Consider the following 24,780-nt stretch of genomic DNA (forward strand, 5'->3'; position numbering starts at 1 on the left):
CACACACACACACTACAGCAGGGACGACACACAAAGACCCCTTGGTAAACAGTCAGCTTCAGACCGTGTTTGGCCACGCAGTCATGGGTGAACAGGGAGAACAGGATGAGACGCAGTACACACCCCTGAGGGGCCCCAGTGTTGAGGATCAGCGTGGCAGACGTGTTGTTGCCTACCCTCGCCACCTGGGGCGGCCTGTCAGGAAGTCCAAGATCCAGTTGCAGAGGTAGATTTTTAGTCCCAGGGTCCTTAGCTTAGTGATGAGCTTCGTGGGCAATATGGTGCTGAACGCTGAGCTGTAGTCAATGAACAGTATTCTCACATAGGTGTTCCTTTTGGTTGGGATACGTACGTACGGTCACTGTGGGGACGACGTCGTCAATGCACTTATTGATGAAGCCGATGACTGAGGTGGTATACACCTCAATGCCATTAGAGGACTCCCAGAAAATACTCCAGTCTGTGCTTAGCAAAACAGTCCTGTAGCGTAGCGTCCGTGTCATCTAACCACTTCCATGTTGAGAGAGTCACTGGTACTTCCTGCTTTAGATTTAGCATGTAAGAAGGAATCAGGGGGATAGAATTATGGTCAGATTTGCCAAATGGAGGGCGGGGGAGAGCTTTGTATGTATCACTGTGTGTGGAGTAAAGGTGGTCTAGAGTTTTTTTTTCCTCTGGTTGCACATGTGACATGCTGGTAAAAAATGTGGTAAAACTGATTTAAGTTGGCTTGCATTAAAGTCCCCGGCCACTAGGAGCGCCGCTTCTGGGTGAGCATTTTCGTAGAGTTAGTTGAGTGCGGTCTTAGTGCCAGCATCGGTCTATGGTGGTAAATAGACGGCTCTGAATAATATAGATGAGAAGTCTCTAGGTAGACAGTGTGGTCTACAGCTTATCATAAGGTACTCTGCCTCAGGTGACCAAAACCTCGACACTTCTTTAATACTAGACATCAAGCACCAGCTGTTATTGACAAAAATACACACACCCCCACCCCTCATCTTACCAGACGTAGCTTCTCTGTTCTGCAGGTCCATTGAAAATCCCTCCTGCTCTAAATGATCCGTGTCGTCATTCAGCCACGACTCGGGGGAAACATAAGATATTAAAGTTTTTAATGTGCTGTTGGTAGAATAATTGCAATCGTAGAACATCAATTTTATTATCCAACGATGGCATATTAACAAGTAGAATTGATGGCAGTGGGAGTTTACTCGCTCGCCGCCTCTTTCCCTCCGTCTTTTCTTCACGCAAATGACGGGGATCTGGGCCTGTTCCCGGGAGAGCAGTATTTCTTTCTCGTCAGACTCGTGAAAGGAAAAGCTTCTTCCAGTTCGTGGTGAGTAATCCCAGTTCTGATGACCATAAGTTATTTTTGGTCATTAGAGATGGTAGCAGCAACATTATGTACAAAGTTAAAAAAGTTAAAAAATAAGTTAAAAACAATGCAAGAAAAATGAACAAATAGCACAATTGGGTACAGGCATGAAAAACATCAGCCATCCTCTTTGGCACCATCTTAAGGTTCTTAGCTTTCCTATGCGGTATATGACGTGTCAGATTGACTGTCAGTCTGAGCAGTGAATAAAAGTGTAAGCAGGACTTCCCATTTAACCAGGCAAGTCAGTTAAGAACAAACTCTTACTTAACAATGACAGCCTACCCCAGCCAAACCCTCCCCTAACCCGGATGACGCTGCGACAATTGTGCACCGCCCTATGGGACTCCCGATCAGTTGTGATACAGCCCAGGATCAAACCAGGGTCTGTAGTGATGCCTCTAGCACTGAGATGCAGTGCCTTAGACTGCTGAGACACTCGGGAGCCCCGAGTCTAATCCGAAACCCTAGAGTCTAGTGAGGCAAACTCAATTTAAGCAGGGAAACATGGCTATCAGCCAAAACTGTCCTAAATTGGCTTAGCAGAGGCTGATTTATTAGCACAGTACCTTGATAAAACAATTAACTAATAACGAAAGTCCCCAAAATCAGGGAGTTTACGCTTAACCGGTTTTAATCGAGCTCTCCCCCTAGTCATTACACGCACACACACCAAATACACACAGAACAAACACACACAGACATACACAAACACGCACACAAGCTATGTCAAGAATCCAGTATATAAATATGTGGTGTGTATAAACAGTATAACTAAAATATAATGTACAGAAGTAGAAATATTAGAATGAGCTACGTCTAGAGTACATAAAAGCAAGCAAGCAAACACACACACACACACACAACACACGCTACACTGCAGGTTGTTGAATAATTGAAGCCATATTATTTCAGAGCTGCCAGGGACAGGCTTAATTTTAACACACCCTATTATATTAATCAAAACGACTTTTCATGTTGCCCAGAGATGTACGCACGGGTGTGTTTGTGCTTGCGCGTGCAATACAAACACACACTGTGAGCAGTGGGTTATCTATCTGTAAAGTCATTAAGATAAGAGAGGAAATGTGTTGGTGTGAACAGAATGTCCAGACAGTTGAGTCTGATTCTAACCATATCTCCCATCGACAGAGAAACATTAATCAGCTCCAATACTACAGCAGTACTGTTACAGGGAGCTACAACTCTGCTGTACTCCTTCCTGTACTAGAACTATCACTAGTCCATCACTATACCAGGACAACTCATATACTGTACCAGGACTGGTCTACAGACAACTATCAGATCATATACTGTACCAGGACTGGTCTACAGACAACTATCAACTCATATACTGTACCAGGACTGGTCTACAGACAACTATCAACTCATATACTGTACCAGGACTGGTCTACAGACAACTATCAACTCATATACTGTACCAGGACTGGTCTACAGACAATCAGATCTGTAAACCAGCACTAGTCTACAGACTGCTAAAACCGCTCTTTCCATGCGGTTCTGTTCTATCTCTATCTGTGTTGAACAGATGGTGCTCCGAATAACAAGTGATTAAGCAGAAACAGACAGTTCAGTTCAATCAGTGTTTTAGAAGACGGCATCAGTGGAAGAAGGGCAGGGCTGCTCTAGAAAAGGTGTTTCACTGCAGCCAAACACACACACACACATGTGCTCAGGCACACAATCACACACATGCCTCAATCAATCAATCTATCAAATGGATTTACAAAGGCATTTTTACAACAGCAGTTGTCACAAAGTGCTTTTACAGAAACAAATTTCTCAGGGAAAATCTCAGGGAGCAAGCAATGCGGATGTAGAGGCACGGTGGATAGGAAAAACTGTCTAGAAAGGCAGGAACCTAGGAAGAAACCTAGAGAGGAATCAGGCTCTGCGGGGGGGGGGGGGGGGGGGGGGGGCATTCCCCTCCTGGCTGTGCTGGGTGGAGATTATAAAGGTACATGGACCTTAAGGCCAAATCGTTTTCAAGATATTCAAACATTTATAATCACAGTGGTTATTGAGTGTGCAACAGGTCAGCACATCAGGAGAAAATGTCCATTGGCTTTTCATAGCTGAGCATTCAGAGGTAGAGAGAGGGAGAGAGAGAGAGAGAGAGGGTTAGAGAGAGAGAGACAGGGGTAGAGAGAGAGAGAGAGAGGTGATAGAGGGAGAGAGAGAGGTAGAGAGAGAGAGAGAGAGAGGTAGAGAGAGAGGTAGAGAGAGAGGTAGAGAGAGAGAGAGAGAGAGAGAGAGAGGTAGAGAGAGGTATAGAGAGAGAGAGATGGGTAGAGAGGTAGAGAGAGAGGGGTAGAGAGGTAGAGAGAGAGAGAGAGAGGAGTGGAGAGAGAGAGAGAGAGAGAGAGAGAGGGGGTAGATAAGTAGAGAGAGAGAGAGAGAGAGAGAGAGAGAGAGGAGTGGAGAGAGAGAGAGAGAGAGAGAGAGAGAGAGAGAGAGCGAGAGAGAGAGAGAGAGAGAGGGGGGGGTAGATAGGTAGAGAGAGAGAGAGAGAGAGAGGAGTGGAGAGAGAGAGAGAGAGAGGGGGGGGTAGATAGGTAGAGAGAGGGAGAGAGAGAGAGGGATGGAGAGAGAGAGTTTAAACAGCAGGTCCAGGTCAGGGTAGCAACTCGGGTGAACAGATCAGGTTGTGCAAGCATGCTATCATCAACCTGCACACACACACTCTGGGAGGAGATGGGCTGAGGTGTCAATGTGAGCTTTTATCTGTGTTTGTCTGGTTTCTGTTTAGCTCCATTTAAGATGTCAGGCCATGTCTTGAATAAACATGAGCTGCAGGCTTAGCTTGCCATATGCAAAACTCTCTGCTCTCTGTAAAAGTCCACTTGAGGTCTTCTGTCTGTCTGTCTGTCTGTCTGTCTGTCTGTCTGTCTGTCTGTCTGTCTGTCTGTCTGTCTGTGATTACTGAGCTCCACCACAACCTTCATCTCTGCCTCTCTCTCTCTCTCCACCCCCCTCTTCTTCTATCCCCCTACAGGCCCGTAAGCAGAATCTTCCCCGGGAGGAGCAGGGTCCGTCAATAAAGAACCTGGACTTCTGGCCCAAGCTCATCACTCTCATGGTGTCTGTGATCGACGAGGACCGCACCGCCTACACCCCTGTCATCAACCAGTACGTACAAAATGGACACACACAGACACACACACAGTGATAGATCTATTTTGGGATAATGGCTCTGGGATAGCTGAGGGCATAAACGGCAAGTGAATAAGCAACAGAAATCAGTGAGAGAGGGAAAGCAAGAGAGAGATGGAGAAAGAGTGTGTGTGTGTGTGTGTGTGTGTGTGTGTGTGTGTGTGTCTTTCTGCATCTGAGTCTGCGTGCTTGCATGATTTAGATGTGTCACAACTGGGGGGAGGGGTAGGAGCTATGAGGAACATTTAAGGATTGTCTCACAAGTATTTCTCAAGGCAAGATGTTCTGCCTTATATTAGTGTGTGTGTGTGCATACATATGTACACATGCATGTGTTTTGCATTTGTGTGCATGTGCGTGCTGCATATGTGTGCAAGTGTTTTGTGTTAGTGTGTGTGTGTTTGTGTTTGTGTGTTAGTGCATGCGTGTTTGTTTTTGTGTTTGAGAGCTATTTTAGGGAAAGTAACACATTGAGAGGGAAATTGACCTTATCTGCGCAAAAAGCCTTTAACGTAATTCCTGTCATTCCATCGCTGTGTGTAGGCTGGATAATTATCCCAGTGACTTTTCACAATTAAGGGCTGACTGGAAATCTATAATATACAAAATAACAATTTCTCTACAAACGCCTCTTCCTATCTCTCTCCCGCTCTTCTTTCTCTTTCTTCACTTCCCCATCTCTCTCTGTTATCCTCTCTACCTGTATCTATATCTATCTCTCTTCAATTCAATTAAATTCAATTCACGGGGCTTTATTGGCATGGGAAACATGTGTTAACATTGCCAAAGCAAGTGAGGTAGATAGTATATAAAGTGAATATATAAAGTGAAATAAACAATCAAAATTAACAGTAAACATTACACACATTTCAAAACAAAAATGACAATCCAAATGTCATATTATATATATACAGTTTTAACAATGTACAAATGGTTAAAGGACACAAGATAAAATAAATAAGCATAAATATGGGTTGTATTTACAATGGTGTTTGTTCTTCACTGGTTGCCCTTTTCTCGTGGCAACAGGTCACAAATCTTGCTGCTGTGATGGCACACTGTGGAATTTCACCCAGTAGATATGGGAGTTTATCAAAATTGGATTTGTTTTCGAATTCTTTGTGGATCTGTGTAATCTGAGGGAAATATGTGTCTCTAATATGGTCATACATTGGGCAGGAGGTTAGGAAGTGCATCTCAGTTTCCACCTCATTTTGTGGGCAGTGTGCACAAAGCCTGTCTTCTCTAAGTTTGGGTCAGTCACAGTGGACAGGTATTCTGCCACTGTGTACTCTCTGTTTAGGGCCAAATAGCATTCTAGTTTGCTCTGTTTTTTTGTTAATTCTTTCCAATGTGTCAAGTAATAATCTTTTTGTTTTCTCATGATTTCGTTGGGTCTAATTGTGCTGCTGTCCTGGGGCTCTGTAGGGTGTGTTTGTGTTTGTGAACATATCCCCAGGACCAGCTTGCTTAGGGGACTCTTCTCCAGGTTCATCTCGCTGTAGGTGATGGCTTTGTTATGGAAGGTTTGGGAATCGCTTCCTTTTAGGTGGTTATAGAATTTAACCTCTAGCACTTAGCCATCCCGGATCCGGGATCGTGAATACAGCCTCAAGCTCATTACCATAACGCAACGTTAACTATTCATGAAAATCACAAATGAAATTAAATAAATATGCTAGCTCTCAAGCTTAGCCTTTTGTTAACAACACTTTCATCTTAGATTTTCAAAATTTGCTTCTCAACCATAGGAAAACAATAATTTGTGTAACAAACAGTAGCTAGCTAGCGTAGCATTTAGGGATCGTGAATACAGCCTCAAGCTCATTACCATAACGCAACGTTAACTATTCATGAAAATCTCAAATGAAATGAAATAAATATGCTAGCTCTCAAGCTTAGCCTTTTGTTAACAACACTCATCTCAGATTTTCAAAATTTGCTTCTCAACCATAGGAAAACAATCATTTGTGTAACAAACAGTAGCTAGCTAGCGTAGCATTTAGCGTTAGAGTTAGCATTCAGCAGGCAACATTTTCACAAAAAACAGAAAAGCATTCAAATAAAATAATTTACCTTTGAAGAACTTCAGATGTTTTCAATGAGGAGACTCTGTTAGATAGCAAATGTTCAGTTTTTCCTGAAAGATTATTTGTTTAGGAGAAATCGCTCCGTTTGCTGCGTCACGTTTGGCTACCAAAAAAAAATGAAAATCCAGTCATCAAAATGCCGAACTTTTTTCCAAATTAACTCCATAATATCGACTGAAACATGGCAAACGTTGTTTAGAACCAATCCTCAAGGTGTTTTTCACATATCTCTTTGATGATATATCGTTCGTGGAAGTGTGCTTTCTGTTCTGAATCGCAGGAGAAAATGCCCGCAGCTGAAGATTACGCACCAATTTAGACAAAGGACACCGGGCGGACCCCTGGAAAATGTAGTCTCTTATGACCAATCTTCCAATGATATGCCTACAAATACGTCACAATGCTGCAGACATCTTGAAGAAACGACAGAAAGGGCAGGCTCGTTCCTGGTGCATTCACAGCCATATAAGGAGACAATGGAAAACAGAGCCTCAGAAATTCTGCTCATTTCCTGTTTGAAGTTTCATCTTGGTTTCGCCTGTAGCATGAGTTCTGTGGCACTCACAGATAATATCTTTGCAGTTTTGGAAACGTCAGACTGTTTTCTTTCCAAAGCTGTCAATTATATGCATAGTCGAGCATCTTTTCGTGACAAAATATTGCGCTTAAAACGGGCACGTTTTTTTATCCAATAATGAAATAGCGCCCCCATACGGCTCTTTTCTGGATTTTGATAATTAGCATTTAGGTCGCCACAGACTAGTACATGTCCCTGGGCCTGGAAATGATTGATTTCCCTCTCCAGGATGGAGAAGCTGTCTTCATTCGTGTCAAGACTTTTGTCGGGTGCTGAGGTGGGCTGTTCTGCTGGCTTCTCTGTGGGGGTGGCCACCTCTCTAGTGGGTTGTTCTCTGTCACACGCCGTCGCCCTCAACCACTCCTCCGTCCCCCTCACCCTCTCCTCCATCCCCCTCAACCTCTCCTCCACCAGCAGTCTGATCCTCTCCTCTAATGCTCTGTTCTGCTCCTCTTTCTCCTGTTGTAGTTGTCTCACCACTGTCCAGAATGCAGATATGTCTCTCTCCACCTCCAGCATTCCGGGTCTGGTTAAGGGGGTGTTGTTGTGCTGGACTGTTGTCTGGGTCTGTGCTGACTGAAGTGTAATCACCTGCTGTTCCAGCTCCACCTGCCTTACCTCCAGCTGGGTGAATTTGTCCTTCATTTCAATGAGGGAGTGGTAATCTGTGCTGGGAGGTTGACTCTCTGCTGGGGGTTGCTCGTCTGTGGGGTTACATCATGAAGAGGTCTGGTCCGACCCGCTCGGGGTGGGGGTATCTTTATCAAGGGAGAGCTTCTCCTGCTGGGCTAATTCTCTCTCTCGCTCTCTCTCTCTCTCAGGGTTATTAGATCTTCAGTTGAATTCTTCCTCTGACATTCAAACAATTTATCCCAAATCTCCAGTGACACCCTATTTTCTATCCAACCCACTTCCACACTCCTTCTGACCAGAGCTAGGGATTGGGGTGCTATTCGAGACAGAAACAGGCAGTCTGAGTGTCCAGTCAAGCTTGTGATTATGAGGAAATGAGTGTGATGTGGATCCATTGTAATTCCTCCCACAGATTTCCCCAAGAGCTGAATATGGGGAAGGTCAGCGCTGAGTTCATATGGAACCTGTTTGCCCTGGACATGAAATACGCCATGGAAGGTTAGTAGGAAATGCTATTGATCTGTCAAAACCCTGTGTGTCACTTCTCTCTACTCCCTCTCTCTCTCTCTATCTCTCTCTCTCTCTCTCTCTCATTCTTTCTTTCTCTCTCTCTCTCTCTCTCTCTCTACTCCCTCTCTCTCTCTCTCTCACTCTCTCTCTCTCTCTCTCTCTCTCTCTCTCTCTCTCTCTGTCTCTCTCTCTCTCTCTCTCTCTACTCCTCTCTCTCTCTACCCCCCTCTCTCTTTCTCTCTCTCTCTCTCTCTCTCTCTCTCTCTCTATCTCTCTCCACCCCTCTCTCTCTCTCTCTCTCTCTCTCTCTCTCAATCTTTCTTTCTCTCTCTGCCTCTCTGCCTCTATCTCTACTCGCTCCCTCTTCTCTCTGCTCTCCCTACCTCTCTCTCTGCTATCTTCCCCAGAGCTAAAGTAGGGCTTTCCTTCAGAGGACACACTATACTTATATTACTATCTAAATCAGAGTCATGGTGGCAGGCTTGTGTGACATGTGTGTGTGTGTGTCTGTGTCTATGTGTGTGTGTGCGCAGGCTTTGTGACGTGTGCCCAGAGTTTTGGGTGTGTCATGGGGGTGTGTCGCTCCAGGGAGTGTGTTTCCGTGTTGCAGGGAGGACCCTTATCAGTGTTGCACACGCTCACATATCTCCTCTTACCTCGCCCTCCTCCTCCCTCCTCTTACATAAAATCTGTGAAAACAGATGACCAGTTTGACCATAGCACAAAGTTGTTATCTCATTATAATGGGACCTTCTTGCATCATTATGGGATATTAAGGTTTTGCATGTAGGCATTCTATTTCCAGAGGTTTAAGATATTAGATTAGGGCATTCTTTCCCATACATCATAATTGCTATTTGTTTTACCACAATTCTTCAGTCGTTTTATATTAGCTACAGTATGTATTTTAATGGAGAACATAAATCTACGTAAATCTCAACTAAACCTGACTGTTATGGGGCTGTGCATCTGGCGGTGTGCGTCGGACTGCAAGCTTGCCTGCCTGCCTTCATGTGTGAGTGCGTGTGTGTGTGAATGTCCCCAGTCAGTGCTATTAAGAAAGCAGGTCATTGTGTGTTAGTTCCATCTTTTTGGAGGAGAAAGGAAAGCAGTGACCTCACCAGTGGCCAGTCTTTTTTATGCGCGTGGTGTCAGAATGCACTTACTTTTCCAAAATGGGATTGTTACACAACAGAACAATTCACCCACACTGCCCTCAGACCAAGGTACGCTGCCTGCTAATGATCTATTGGCTATAGAGCAACTTGTCCATTTCAAATAATTTTTTAACAAGTTGTTTTTATTTTCTAACAACTGTTTGAATTGAGGTGTGTTCTGCCCATTTCACTGTTGCGGACCGTTTCTGTTTGAGACATTACTGAGCCAGACAAATGTCTCTCTTCGTTGAGAGCCCAAGCACAAACTTTTCCTCCCTTGCACATTTTCCGGCTGGCGGCCACATTGCCTTCACTATTAATAATAACTTTGGACATGTGTGCGTTCCTATCAAAGTAAGTGTCACGTCCTGACCATAGAGAGCCTTCATTTCTATGGTACAGTAGGTCAGGGCGTGACTGGGGGTTAGTCTAGTTTATTGTTTCTATGTGGGGTTCTAGTTTTGTTTTTCTATGTTGGTGATTTTGTATGAATCCCAATTAGAGGCAGTTGGCAGTTGTTGTCTCTAATTGGGGATCATATTTAGGTAGCCTTTTTTTCCACCTGTGTTTGTGGGATATTGTTTATGTGTAGTTGCATGTTAGCACTCCATTTTCATCACGTTTTGTTTATTTCTTTATTGTTTTGTTGTGTGGTTCACTTACTTTAAATAACAGATGTGGAACCCAGATCACGCTGCACGTTGGTTCGAGTATGATTCCAACGATTGTGACAGAATATCCCACCAGTCAAGGACCAAGCAGCCAGCAATGATGGGGAAAATAAGTTGGACCTGGGAGGAAATAATGGGAAGGACAGGGGATACTTCCTTGGCAGGAGTCACAGAGGACGCAAGGAGAGAAGGGAGAACAGCGACGACGCGGGGTTCGCGGCCACAAGGAAAGCCCAAAAGACAGCCAGAATTTTTTGGGGGGGGCACACGGGGTGGTCGGCAGAGCCGAGGTGTGAACCAGTGACAACATGGGAAGAGGTAGAGAGATGGTCGGTCGACCCAGGGAGAGTGCCACATCCCGCCTGGGATTCAATAGAACAGTGCGAGGAGGGATACCGGAGAATGGAGTTGGCGAGGAGTATGCGGAAACGCAGGCGTTTGGAGGAGCGTGCAATCTGTGCCGGTCCCACGCATCAGGCCTCCAGTGCGCTTCCCCAGTCCGGTACGTCCTGTGCCTGCTCCTCGCACTCGCCCAGATGTACACCTCCACAGCCCAGTATGTCCTGTGCTAGCTCCTCGCACTTACCGTGCGAAGTGTGACATAGTTCCGGTACAATTTGTGCCGGCTCTACACGTCAGGTCTCCAGGGCGCCTCCACAGCCCAGTGCATCCTGTGCTAGTTCCTCGTACTTGTCGTGCGAAGTGTGTCATCGAACCGGTACAATTTATGCAGGCTATAAGCACCAGGTCTCCGGTGCTCCTTCACAGCCCAGTACGTCCTGTTCCTTCTCCCCGCACTCGCCCTGAAGTGCGTGTCACCAGTCCGGTGCCACCTGTACTGGCCCCACGTATCAGGCCTCCAGAGCGCCTCCGCTGCCCAGAATGTCCTGTTCCTTCTCCCCGCACTCGCTCTGAAGTGTGTGTCACCAGTCCGGTGCCACCTGTACCGGCCCCACGCATCAGGCCTCCAGTGCGCCTCCCCAGTCCGGTACGTCCTGTGCCTGCTCCTTGGTTGGCTCCTTGGATGGTTCCCAGTCCAGAGCTTCCAGCGACAGTCCACAGTCCGGAACCTCCAACGACGGTCCACAGTCCGGATCCTCCAACGGCGGTCCACGTTCCGGAACCTCCAGAGATGGTCCACGTTCCGGAACCTCCAGAGACGGTCCACGGTCCCGAACCTCCAGAGACGGTCCGCAACCTCCGGAGACAGTCCACGGCCCAGAACCTCCTGAGACGGTCCACGGCCCGGAACCTCCTGAGACAGTCCATGGCCCGGAACCTCCTGAGACAGTCCACGGCCCGGAACCTTCGGCGAGGGTCAATGGTCCGGAGCTTCCAAACACGGCGTCCAGTCCAGCTCCATGGCAGGAGCTCTCCTCTGCGCCGATGCCCAGTCCAGACACGGCATCCAGTCCCGCTCCATGGCAGGAGCCTTCCTCTGCGCCGGTGTCGTCCAGACATGGCGTCCAGTCCAGCTCCATGGCAGGAGCCTTCCTTGACACTGAGGTCCAGTCCAGGCACAGTGTTCAGCGTGGCGCCATGTTTGTTGACATCATAAAATGCATTCCGGTTGTCACGTAAATGTCTGCCAGACCAAAGATGCTAGAACAAAATGAAGTGAAGGGATGGTTCAATCGTCTTTTGAGTAAACTTCAGGAAGTGAATGATGGTAAACGACACACATGCATACTGCAAACAGACCAAACTCATCTTGCAACATCTTATCTTTGGTTGACATGAAAAAACAAATATGGCGGCTCACACAAAATACCCATCACGTTTTATTAAATTATTTAGATCACTGGTGAGGTCACCCGTGATATGATTAATTGTAAATAGTCATTTCTATTATTAATTACGGTTTCTGTCAACTGAGAGTTAGCTAAATATGACTGCTTGTGTTAGGTCACTCTTTCCTCAGTTAGCGCTACAACTAATGTAGCTGACATTTTCCGGTTTGGATGAGAATTGTGTTAGCCTTTCACATGGTGAAAGTGAAAACAATGTGGCCAGCTCAAACGCCAACTGTTGCGGGTGTCCTAACTGGACGTTCTAAATAAGTGTTCTAATCACAGCGGATTGAGCGTAAAATGCAGGGACCACTTTAGAATGATCACACCCGTGTGTTCTTACATGTCAAAGGGTTAAACACTATCCCACTGCATTATCCTCATTCACTTATATACAATAACTTCATGCACGCACTCACGCAAACACACACACACACCCTAGCATGCACATAACCAGAACGTCCCAAGTCAGTTTGTGTGTGTGTGAGAGAGAGAGAGAGAGTGAGAGAGAGAGAGAGAGAGAGAGAGATAGAGAGAGAGTGAGAGAGAGAGAGAGAGAGAGAGAGAGAGAGAGAGTGAGAGAGAGAGAGAGACAGAGAGAGAGAGAGAGAGACAGAGAGAGAGAGAGAGAGAGAGAGACAGAGAGAGAGAGAGAGAGACAGAGAGAGAGAGAGAGACAGAGAGAGAGAGAGAGAGAGAGAGAGAGAGAGAGAGAGAGAGTGAGAGAGAGAGAGAGAGAGTGAGAGAGAGAGACAGAGAGAGAGAGAGAGAGACAGAGAGAGAGAGAGAGAGAGACAGAGAGAGAGAGAGAGAGAGACAGAGAGAGAGAGAGAGACAGAGAGAGAGAGAGAGACAGAGAGAGAGAGAGAGAGAGACAGAGAGAGAGAGAGAGAGAGAGAGAGACAGAGAGAGAGACAGAGAGAGAGAGAGAGAGAGAGAGAGAGAGACAGAGAGAGAGAGAGAGTGAGAGAGACAGAGAGACAGAGAGAGAGAGAGAGAGAGAGAGAGAGAGAGAGACAGAGAGAGAGAGAGAGAGAGAGAGAGAGAGAGAGAGAGAGAGTTGCTGGTAGAGCAATAGTTTCAATATAAAGGTAGACGGCAGTTCATGTTGTGTTTGAGAGAGAGATGGAGAGATATGGAGAGAGATGGAGAGAGATGCAGAGAGATGGAGGGAGAGATTGAGAGAGATATGGAGAGAGATGGAGGGAGAGCGATGGAAAGAGACTAAGTGAGAACAGCCTGGCCATAGAAACCGGCCGTCACAGACAAATCTGGCTACCCAGAGAGGACAGGTTGTGCTCACTCTGCCCTCAGAGAGGTTGAGACAGAGCTGCTCATCGGACATCTCATTCCAACAGTATGTGGACACCTGCTCATGGAACATCTCATTCCAACAGTATGTGGACACCTGCTCATCGAACATCTCATTCCAAAATCAAGGCCATTAATATGGAGTTGGTCCCCCCTTTGCTACTATAACAGCCTCCACTCTTCTGGGAAGGCTTTCCACTAGATGTTAGAACATTCAGCCACAAGAGCATTAGTGAGGTCAAGCACAGATGTTTGGTGATTAGGCCTGGCTCGCAGTCACAGTTCCAATTCATCCCACAGGTGTTCGATGGGGTTGAGGTCAGGGCTCTGTGCAGGCCAGTCAAGTTCTTCCACACCGATCTCAACAAACCATGTCTGTATGGGCCTCGCTTTGTGCACGGGGGCATTTTCATGCTGAAACAGGAAAGGGCCTTCCACAAACTGTTACCACGAAGTTGGAAGCACAGAATTGTCTAGAATGTCTAGAATGTCTAGAATTGTATGCTGTAGCGTTAAGATTTCCCTGAACCATGAAAAACAGCCCCAGGACATTATTCCTCCTCCATCAAACTTTACAGTTGGCACTTTGCATTGGGCCAGGTAGCGTTCGCCGCCACACCCAGGTTCATCCATCACTGCCAGACGGTGAAGTGTGATTCATCACTCCAAAGAACGTATTTCCAGCCTTACACCACTCCAGACGATGTTTGGCATTGCTCATGGTGATCTTAGGCTTGGGTGCGGCTGCTAGGCCTTGGAAACCCATTTCATGAAGCTCTGACGAACAGTTCTTGTGCTGACGTTGCAATTTGGAACTCGGTAGTGAATGTTGCAACTGAGGACAGACGATTTTCAGCACTCGGCGGTCCCATTCTGTGTGCTTGTGTGGCCTATAACTTTGCGGTCCTAGACATTTCCACTTCATAATAACAGCACTTACATTTGACCAGGGCAGGTCTAGCAGGGCAGAAATTTGACTAACTGACTTTTTGAAAAGGTGACATCCTATGACAGTGTCATGTTGAAAGTCACTGAGCTTTTCAGCAAGGCCATTCTACTGCCAATGTTTCCTATGGAGATTGCGTGGCTGTGTGCTCGATTTTATAGACCTGTCAGCAACGGTTGTGGCTGAAATAGCCAAATCCACTAATTTTAAGTTGTGTCCACATACTTTTGTATATATAGTGTATGTAGCTTCTCGCCACACTTGCAGGGATGGCCACAGACAACTTTGCTACATATGTCTTTCTCACTATTTATTTATTGTCCTCATTAATTTCTTACTTCTTACTTCTTGTCATGTTAATTGTTACTACTCATTGAGTATTATTATTTGTATTAGTATCATCAACAGTGTGCGGCATCATTGATATGTTGTATCTATATCTTAGCTTTTGCAATGTATGTGGTAACACGTTTCATGCCTTTTAAAGCCATTTGAATTTGAGAGAGAGAGAAACAGAGAGAATATTGGAGATTGAGAGAAAGAGACAGAGAGAGACATTGAGAGACTGGGACAGAGAGAGACAGAGAGACATTGAGAGACTGAGACTGAGAGAGAGAGAGACTGAGAGAGAGACATTGAGAGACTGAGACAGAGTGAGAGAGAGAGAGAGAGACATTGAGAGACTGAGACTGAGAGTGAGAGAGACAGAGAGAGACATTGAGAGACTGAGGCAGAGAGAGAGAGACAGAGAGACATTGAGAGCCTGAGACTGAGAGAGTTTGAGTTTTAAATCATCTTTATTGGGTCTGGGGGCCCACCACACAATAAATACTCATACAAAACCACATGTTACACATCAATTAAAAACACAACTCCAATTCCTCCTCCACAGTAACTAAACACAACAGCCTCTGAATACCCCATATACTCAAAAACAGATCAATATTGTTGACAAGTTTATAATAGGCAAACTCAACCCTTAGTCTCGATGCCAACATTCCCTCCAGCATTCCCACCACATCCACAGACCCCTGTCCCCGAATACTGTTCTTTCGGGTCTTAGATATCGCTAATTTTGCTGTCCCTAACACAAAATGAAGCAACACAACTACACCCTTTTGACTGAACCTGTACTTTGGCAAACAAAGATATACAGTTGGGAAGAGAAAACCTCTCCCAACGTTGAGAACCAATTAGTGATCAGGTCAATCATCCCGACCAACCTGGGACACAGTAAAAACAGATGTGCCAGAGTTTCAGACTCAGCACAGAATGGACACCCCTCCCCAACAGCAGGGTCCAGGTGTACCATATGCATGTTGGTGGCTATAGCTCCATGTATTCTCCTCCATTGGAGGTCAGCTGTCTTCTTATCAATGGGCAGTTTGTATAATGATCGCCAACAGCCTTTTGGAGAGGCACCTGGACCAAGCACAGCCGCCCACCTCGTCAATTTTAGCCCTTCCAGGGAAGAGGCATGGGACACCTTTACAGATATTCTGCACATGGCCTTCTTTCCCGACGTCCTCCTCGAATGCCCCCATCGCAGCACTAACAATCAGTACAGGGAACACATAATCCAGACCCTCCTTCCACCGATCAGAATTGGAAGTGTCTGTCTCATACTGCAGATGAAGCACTGGCAAGGAGTCGCAGAACTCAGCAACGACCTTCCTCAGTAGGCGAGATGATCGGATCCCCGCTCTTTCTCCCAGCTCCTCCAACGATCTGCTCCTGCTCCGCATCAGATGACCCAGCTTGGTACACCCCACGCCTAACAGGCATGAACATAGGCTAGCTGAACCCAGAATGGCAGTGTTGTGAAAAAGGGGCTCTTCAAAAAGCCACAGTCCTGGTGGCGTGCAGGCCTTACGGGACTTGACAAGGACTCTCCAAGCCTGCATAACATGGAGTCAGGCCAGGCAAATCACCCCCTTCCAGCTTTAAGAGGAAAGGGCTTGTCTAAGCCCAAACAGCCTGCTCTCCTCATCTATGTGTAGGCTGTTTCAACCCAGCTAGAACCGTCTCTGTACAACAATCTCTGGGCTGCTTGAAGCCGGAAAGCCATGATTCTAGAGGAAATGTCCACCAGGCCTTGCCCACCCTCGTGAAGTGGCAGGTACAGGGCTGCAGCTTTAATCCAGTGTTGTCCAGACCAGAAGAAATTGACAAGGGTCCTCTGAAGCTCTTGTATCAGGCACTTTGGTGGCTGCAAAATCATTAGTCTGTGCCACAGGGTAGAGGCAGCAAGATTATTAGCTACCAGGACCCTTCCCCTATAAGACAGCTGGGGCAGCACCCAGCTCTTTACAGTCTGGCATACACCCTCCCAGTTCTTTTTCTGAAAGACATCGGAGCCTAGAAAAAAAACCAAAGTCTTCATCCCATCTCTGCCCCACTGAAGCCCCCCTGGTAACCGTGGAGCAGACCCCATCTGAAGCTGACCTGCCCACAGCGCTTCACTCTTTTCCCAATTGACTCTAGCTGAGGAGGCCCCCTCATACACCTTTAAAGAGTTTGAGAGAACCTTAACATCCTCACCCCCTGCAATAAAAACTATCACGTCATTGCATACGCAGACAGTGCTATCGTGGGACCCTTCATTACACCTGGCACAGAGAAACCAGTAAGTTTCGCTCTTAAAAAACAAAGCATTGGTTCAATCGCCAGACTATATAACTGCCCTGAAATTGGGCATCCCTGCCTGATGCCCCTTTGGACAGGGATGTGGCAACTCAAACCACCACCAACCTTCACCATACACAAGGCCCCAGCATGCAGTAAATTCATCCAAGACAAAAAAAACATCCCCAAACCCAAAGGCTTTCATCGTTTTAAACAAGCACGGTGGTCCACACGATCAAAAGCCTTCTCCTGATCCAACGAAAGTAAACCCACATTTACATCAGACAGTTTACAAATGTCTAAAACATCTCTTATCAGAAACAAGTTGTTAACAATAGAGCGATCAGGTACACAGTAAGACTGGTCCTTGTGGATCAACAATCCCAGAAACTCTTTCAACCTGTATGAGAGACATTTAGAAACAATTTTGTATTCAGCGCACAGCAAAGCAACAGGTCTCCAATTTTTTATGAGAGCCAAATCCCCCTTTTTTTGGCAACAGTGAAAGCACCGCACGTTGACAGGATACAGGAAGAGAACCCTCATGAAAAGATTCACACACCACTTCATAAAAATCCTCCCCAATAGACCTCCAAAAGTGCTTATAAAACTCAGATGGTAAACCATCGATGCCAGGGGCTCGGCCTGTTGAGAGCTGCATAACTGCTGTAGACAGCTCTTGCAGTGTAATGTCAGAGTCCAATGCGACTCTCTGCTCAGGTCCCAATTGAGGAAGACCGTGTAACAACTGTGCAGTACAGAGAGAGTCACAATCCTCCGCCTTATAGAGGGCCGAGTTGAAATCCACTGCATGTTGATGCATTTCACTGTCATCCGTGGTCACCTTCCCATCAGGGAGATGAAGGCAGACCATCTGTTTACATTGCAATGTCGACTGTCCTAGTTTTTTTTTTAAATGCTAGGAGCATCCATATCCTTGAGGGAAGCGAAACGAGACCTAATCAAGGCACCCTTCACTCTTTCATGCAGAAACGGCCTCAGTTCATGTCTCTTGTCCTGTAAGTTCATGACTAGTCCAGGGTCGTTCTGAGTGAGCAACTTCAATTCAATAGACTTGGTGTCCTGTTCAAGGGCCTTGATAGTCTCTTTAATTTCAATTTGAGACAGAGCCGTATACTGTTGACAAAATAATCGTATTTGGGCCTTCCCAACCTCCCACCATTGTCTCAAGGACTCAAAATTCCCTTTTGTAACCCTCCATTCTTCCCAAAACAACAAAAACCTTTCACAAAACATGACATCATGTAACAACTTAACATTAAAATATCAGTAAAGTGATGACCTTCGTGGACAGGACAAGTGAATATCAACAGTAACAATATGATGATCAGAGAAACCCACAGGAGTAAGGTCACACCTTCCAACCCTACTACAGTATTGCTCAGATACATACAACCTGTCTAACCTTGCTGCGCTGACACGACCTTCAATAACTTTTAGCCATGTGTACTGCCTAACTTTCGCATTCCTTACTCTCAACACATCAGAAAGCTCAAACTCAGCTAATAGACCAGACAGGCAAGTGGCTGACCGCAGATGAGGTTCTTCAGCGGCGCGATCAACAGTAAAATCCACTGTACAATTCCAGTCACCCCCTAAAACCATATACCCCTCTTGGTCACACTGTCTTAAGGTTTCCTTTATTTGATCAAATACAGCAATACGCTCTGTACCCTCATTAGGAGCATAAACATAAAAAACATAACATCTACCTTGACCAATAAAACCCGAAAAATCTCTGTTGTAGATGCCACAGTCACCCCTAAACCTGAGGAAAACAAGATTGCCACCCCAGCACTGAAATTAGTACCATGACTGAGTATATGCTGTCCCTCCCACCACATACCCCAGTCGACCACATTAGCCTCATCACTGTGTCTCCTGTAGAAAAACTACATTAGAAACACAGTCTTACGGTTTCCTTTATTTGATCAAATAATCTGTTTTATTACTTCTAATACCCAAGCCCTCTTATTCCTGTCCCTCCCCCATTAATATTTAGAGAACCTACCCTTAGTACCTCCATATAGAAAAGAGAAAGGAAAAGCAGAAGAAACCACAGAGAAACCAAAGTGAAAAAATACACCCTATGAAGCATGATCATCATCATTGTTTTAATCTTCTCTTATTAACCTGACCATGTTTCCCATCACCTTTTGCTGCTGAAACAGCAGTAACACATGTCCTCAAGCGAAAACTCTTCTTCTCACTCAACTGGTCTAACCCCACCGTCTTCTGTAACATCACAGCTGACCTCACAAACTTATCAACATCAAAATAATCTGACAAATTGACAGATTTCCCCAAAGTCTGATCCAGAAACCCATTTACCTCCTCTAGATCGTAAATTGAGTCCTCACCAGCTGCTATCATATCAAAAGAGATATCCATATCTCCTGATCCTCCTCAGCTGAGGACACAGACAACTGACTCCCCTCTACCACATCCCTTTCAACACTCCCCACTTGCACCCCATCACTCGTACCAGGCATCTCCTCCACTACCTGGGAGACTAGCCCCACCTGAACCTCATTACTCGTAGTGGGCATCTCCTCCACTACCTGGAAGCCTAGCTCCACATGAACTCCAGCACTCATAGTGGGCATCTCCTCCACTACCTGGGAGACTAGCCCCACCTGAACCTCATTACCCGTAGTGGGCATCTCCTCCACTACCTGGGAGCCTAGCTCCACATGAACCCCAGCACTCGTAGTGGGCATCTCCTCCACTACCTGGGAGCCTAGCTTCACATGAACCCCCTCCTGTACCCCATTACTCGTAGTGGGCATCTCCTCCACTACCTGGGAGCCCAGCTCCACATGAAACCCCTCCTTTACCACAGCACTCGTACTGGGCACCTGCTCACCAGTCTGAGGAACTGGCTCTTCAGATACATCCTTACCTTCTACAACAATATTTTTCTGCTGCATAACATTTCCCTCTAATACAAGTTGCAACTCTGTGCCCTCAACACGGACAACTTGTTCCTCAGCAACAGGTGCTTGTGGCTGCTCTGCCGCTGTCGGCCCACCTCTCCCTACATCAGTGGGCCCAGGTGTTACAATGGCCACCTGCGCCCCTCCCTCTGCCTTCTCCCTTTTCGGGCAAACATGTCCCTTATGGCCAACATTCCCACACTCAAAACACCGTTGACTATCCGTACTAGCATAAGCCACATACAATCTGTTGTCATACTTTAAATGATAACTCCGAAGTCTGTTGTGGTGAGTCCAATAACATAAACACCTGTTTCCAAAACAACATAACCTGTTTCAAAGCCGGGTGTTTGCAACCCAACGGGACAACCTTAATTGAAATGGCGAACTTCCCAAAGCGCAATAGCTCGCGCTCTAATAGCTCATATTGGAATAAACAGCGGTACATTTGAAATCGTTACCCTTGTTGACGGAGAAAAAAGCGGCGTAACTTGAATAAACATTCCATTAAGAACAACATCATGCTCAACCATACGATCTACAAGACAATCTTCTTTAAGAAGTACACCATGCTCAACCATACGATCTACAAGACACTCTTCTTTAAGAAGTACACCATGCTCAACCATACGATCTACAAGACAATCTTCTTTAAGAACAACATCATGCTCAACCATACGATCTACAAGACAATCTTCTTTAAGAAGTACACCATGCTCAACCATACGATCTACAAGACAATCTTCTTTAAGAAGTACACCATGCTCAACCATACGATCTACAAGACACTCTTCTTTAAGAAGTACACCATGCTCAACCATACGATCTACAAGACACTCTTCTTTAAGAAGTACACCATGCTCAACCATACGATCTACAAGACAATCTTCTTTAAGAAGTACACCATGCTCAACCATACGATCTACAAGACACTCTTCTTTAAGATGTACGCCATGCCCAACCATCCGATCAACAAGACACTCTTCTTTAAGAAGTATGCCATTCTCAACCATACGATCTACAAGATACTCTTCTTTAAGAAATACCACCACCGCTTTATTCATCCGGGATGCATAAGCAACATTCTCATAGCCTACCTTCTCTCCTACGGCGACCAGAAACTCCTACACCGTGACAGTAGCTTCAGTAACACACCTAAAGCCGAGCCGAAGTGACAGGGACAGCATCCCCATTCGGGCTGCCATCCCCGTTGAATCAGGGTAATTTCAATACGAAAAACAAATACTTAATTATACCACAACAAAAATAATAACCTTAATCATGTACAGAAGAAAACCAAAAAATGCCACCAAGGAATAGAAAACCGAAAGAAAGTTCTGAATATCTAACTCTACACAACACACGCACTCCTTCACTCATACAATTCCCAGCATGCACCAAACACTCCCAGCATGCAGAGAGAGAGAGAGAGAGAGAGAAAGAGAGAGACAGAGACTGAGAGAGACATTGAGAGACGGAGGCAGAGAGAGACAGAGAGAGACTGAGACTGAGACCGAGAGAGAGAGAGAGAGAGAGACAGAGAGAGAGAGAGAGAGAGAGAGAGATAGAGGCAGAGAGAGAGAGACAGAGAGAGACATTGAGACTGAGAAAGACAGAGAGAGCGAAAGACTGAGAGAGAGAGAGAGAGAGAGAGAGCGACAGAGAGAGAGAGAGAGACAGAGAGAGAGACAGAGAGAGACATTGAGACTGAGAGAGACAGAGAGAGCGAAAGACTAAGAGTGTTCTGCTTTAATTAAGTCTTTGATGTATACCCTGCTTCCCGCTCAGGGCCCTACAGTGCTAGGGTAAAAGCAGAAAGGGATGCAGCTAATTTTAGAGAGCTGTGTTTGAGTGTGTGAGAATTTGTGTATGTTTGCATGTGTGTTTGTGAGAGTGTGCGTGCACCTATTTGCAACATGACATGATGGTTTGACTTCAGCATTCGACATTTGTCCAGAGGGGTATACTGCGATGCAAGCTATATCTACTCAGGGTTTGCTAGCTTCAGTTAACTTCCCAGTCCAGCTCAGGTTTCATCCATATTACGATGGTGGATATTGCTTGTCCACCTGACGCTAACTCTAGCAGGTTTGTTACTGCGTGTGCATGTTGCACATGGCTAGTTGAACGCCAAACTCTTCATTGAGACAATGCTGAAACATCAATCCATGGGAGAGTCAGTGCCACATTTTCATTTTTGCCAAAATGAAAGAAAAGTTATTTTGCAAATTCAGCTGGCTAAGGTGTGAAATAGGCTTTTAGAAGTGCCATCTTTATTTTGTTACTTGTTATTGTTAATGCCATCTTTGGTGTGCTTTGGTGTACTTATCAATGCATGAGAACCCACTAAAATAATGTTATTAAGTCATGCACAAGTTTTACTGTGTGTGAAGTTTCAAATGCATTATGTCATTAGCCTAAATGTGTAATGTGACAGGTATTCTGGCTTCACTATTTTTTAACACACAATAAAAAACATTTCAATGGAATAAAATTTTGAATCAGTCGTCTTCCTCAAATGAAGGGGATGATGATGAAATATTTGCAAGAGGGAGGGAATCTGATTTCATTGGTCCAGACACTTCATTTGAGATTAATGGAGTTAGCCCTGAGTTAGCCTGCCCGGTTGCAGGTTAGTTCTGAAGGATTCGTTGCCATATAAATGTACCTGGCTAAGAGGTGAGACACTTTCAAGGTACAGGTTATTCCGATTTGAACTCAGAGTTGACCGAAGTTACTAGGCCTTTAAACCAAATGTTGCAATTGCGATTAGATCATAAAACTGGGAAAATAGTGATTATTCTAATTCCATAGTTAGAAGATAATAATGGGCGCTTTGAATACAGTCTTGTTTGACATGGCAACTAATTAAAATGCCAGGGAGAAGTTATTGTGATTGGGTAGGAACCAAAGTTTTGGTCAGTGTTTCCTAGGGGACCCTATATATTTGGCTACATTCAATGTTTTCTGTTAGCTACTTCATGTAGCTAACATATTCATGCTTCGGCTATTCCTCTTTGTTTTAGAAGATACTGTTGCACAAACTTCACTGGTATCAGGATCTATAGCTTGCTACTTTAGACAGCTAACTAGTGATTAGCATTAACGGCTAACAAGACTTAGCCACAACTTGTTAAGAAAAGAAAACCTAGCTGTTTGCAGATGTAAGAAACACTAATAGTATAATTACAGAACTCTTGTAGATTTATATTAACAATCAGAGTGGAAGCACCACCGTGGTCATTGTTGCATGTGCTGCATTGACCATGGAGACTAATTGCAAGTGTCTGGTGGCCGAGCAAAAACAAATGCGCTCCTTGAGTGACAGGTGGCGGGGCTAGGTCTGTGTGGAAAACAGAATGGAGAGAGAGGGGAGAGAGACGACTCAAGTAGAGGAGTAAACTGTAGAAAAGGATGTCACGCACAGCGTATCACATTTAACAAACTAAACATTTAAATACAGTTATAGAAGGTAAAGTAAAAACTCAAACCGGTCCGTGCATCATACCGGTATATAGTAAAATACGGTATAACACCCAGCCCTAGATTGAATGCGCGACCCTCGGAGCCAGGGCTCGCTGCTTATGCCCATCCTCCATCCTCAAGCCACAATTCTACTTGATGGTAATACTGCTACCCGTTGCCCCTAGTGGCCGGTTTTGAAGGCATCCCCTGACGTCCTGGGAACCTGGATGAACGTTGAATATCGCCTTGGATCTGGAGTGACCTGGCTGATTAGAGGAGTATTATACATTCATTTGTGGTTGCCCCGGGAACAGGTCACAGGTCAACCCCTACAGCCCTCTCCCTCATCCTTCCCCCTCCCTCCCTCCTCCCCCTTTGCAGTGTGTTGGTAGGCCCAGGGAGAACCCATCAACCCTGCTGACACAGAAGAGGAGACTGGTGTATTTATCCTGACCTGTTTGGTTCATTTAACCAAACAGGTCAGGAAAAATACACGTTTCCTCTTCTGTGTCAGCAGGGTTGATGGGTTCTCCCTGGGCCTACCAACACACTGCAAAGGGGGAGGTGGGATTGGGGAAGGATGGGGAGAGGGCTGTAGGGGTTGTAGGGTAACCAGGGATGAAAAGGCTTGGAGAAAGGCAGGGTAGGGCAGGCAGACACACACACACACACTAACACAGGGATGATTGCTATCATCCAGACGGTGAGGTCAGTACAGGTGCATCAAAGCTGGGACCAAGAGACTGAAAAACAGCTTCTATCTCAAGGCCATCAGACTGTTAAACAGCCATCACTAACACAGAGTGGCTGCTGCCAACATACAGACTCAAATCTCTAGCCACTTTAATAATGAATAATTGGATGTAATAAATCTATCACTAGTCACTTTAAACAATGCCACTTTATATAATGTTTACATTACATTACTCATCTTATATGTACAGTATATACTGTATTTTATACCATCTATTGCATCTTGCCTATGCCGCACAGCCATCGCTCATCCATATATTTATATGTACATATTCTTATTCCATCCCTTTACATTTGTGTGTATAAGGTAGTTGTTGTGAATTTGTTAGATTACTTGTTAGACATTACTGCACTGTCGGAACTAGAAGCACAAGCATTTCGCTACACTCGCATTAACATCTGCTACCCATGTGTATGTGACCAATAAAATCTGATTTGCTTTGTTACTCACTCTGGTTACTCTCTCCAGAGGGCAGCTCACTGAGTGGACCCATAGCACATTCCCTCTTCTCCTCTCCCCTTCTCTCCCTCTCTTTCTCTCTCTCTTTCATTCTCTCCCTCTCTCTCCCTCTCCCCCTCTCTCTCCCCCTCTCTCTCCCTCTCTCTCTCTCTCCCTCTCTCTCTCCCTCTCCACCTCTCTCTCCCTCTCCACCTCTCTCTCTCTCCCTCTCTCTCTCCCTCTCTCTCTCCCCCTCTCTCTCCCCCTCTCTCTCTCTCTCCCTCTCCACCTCTCTCTCTCCCCC

The 24,780-nt window shown here is 45.7% G+C and overlaps 1 protein-coding gene across 3 annotated transcripts in view; it reads left to right on the plus strand.

Annotated features, from left to right (window-relative positions):
* Positions 1-24,780, plus strand: part of LOC110506127 (protein unc-13 homolog C) — a 223,531-nt gene that overhangs the window by 101,919 nt on the left and 96,832 nt on the right. For all 3 annotated transcript variants that reach the window (XM_036964589.1, XM_036964590.1, XM_036964591.1), the window contains exons 18-19: positions 4,395-4,528; positions 8,265-8,350. In XM_036964589.1, coding sequence (XP_036820484.1) covers positions 4,395-4,528; positions 8,265-8,350 — 220 coding nt within the window. The remainder of the gene's footprint in view (positions 1-4,394; positions 4,529-8,264; positions 8,351-24,780) is intronic.

The sequence above is a fragment of the Oncorhynchus mykiss genome, chromosome 26, assembly GCF_013265735.2.
Source record: "Oncorhynchus mykiss isolate Arlee chromosome 26, USDA_OmykA_1.1, whole genome shotgun sequence".
Taxonomy (NCBI): domain Eukaryota; kingdom Metazoa; phylum Chordata; class Actinopteri; order Salmoniformes; family Salmonidae; genus Oncorhynchus; species Oncorhynchus mykiss.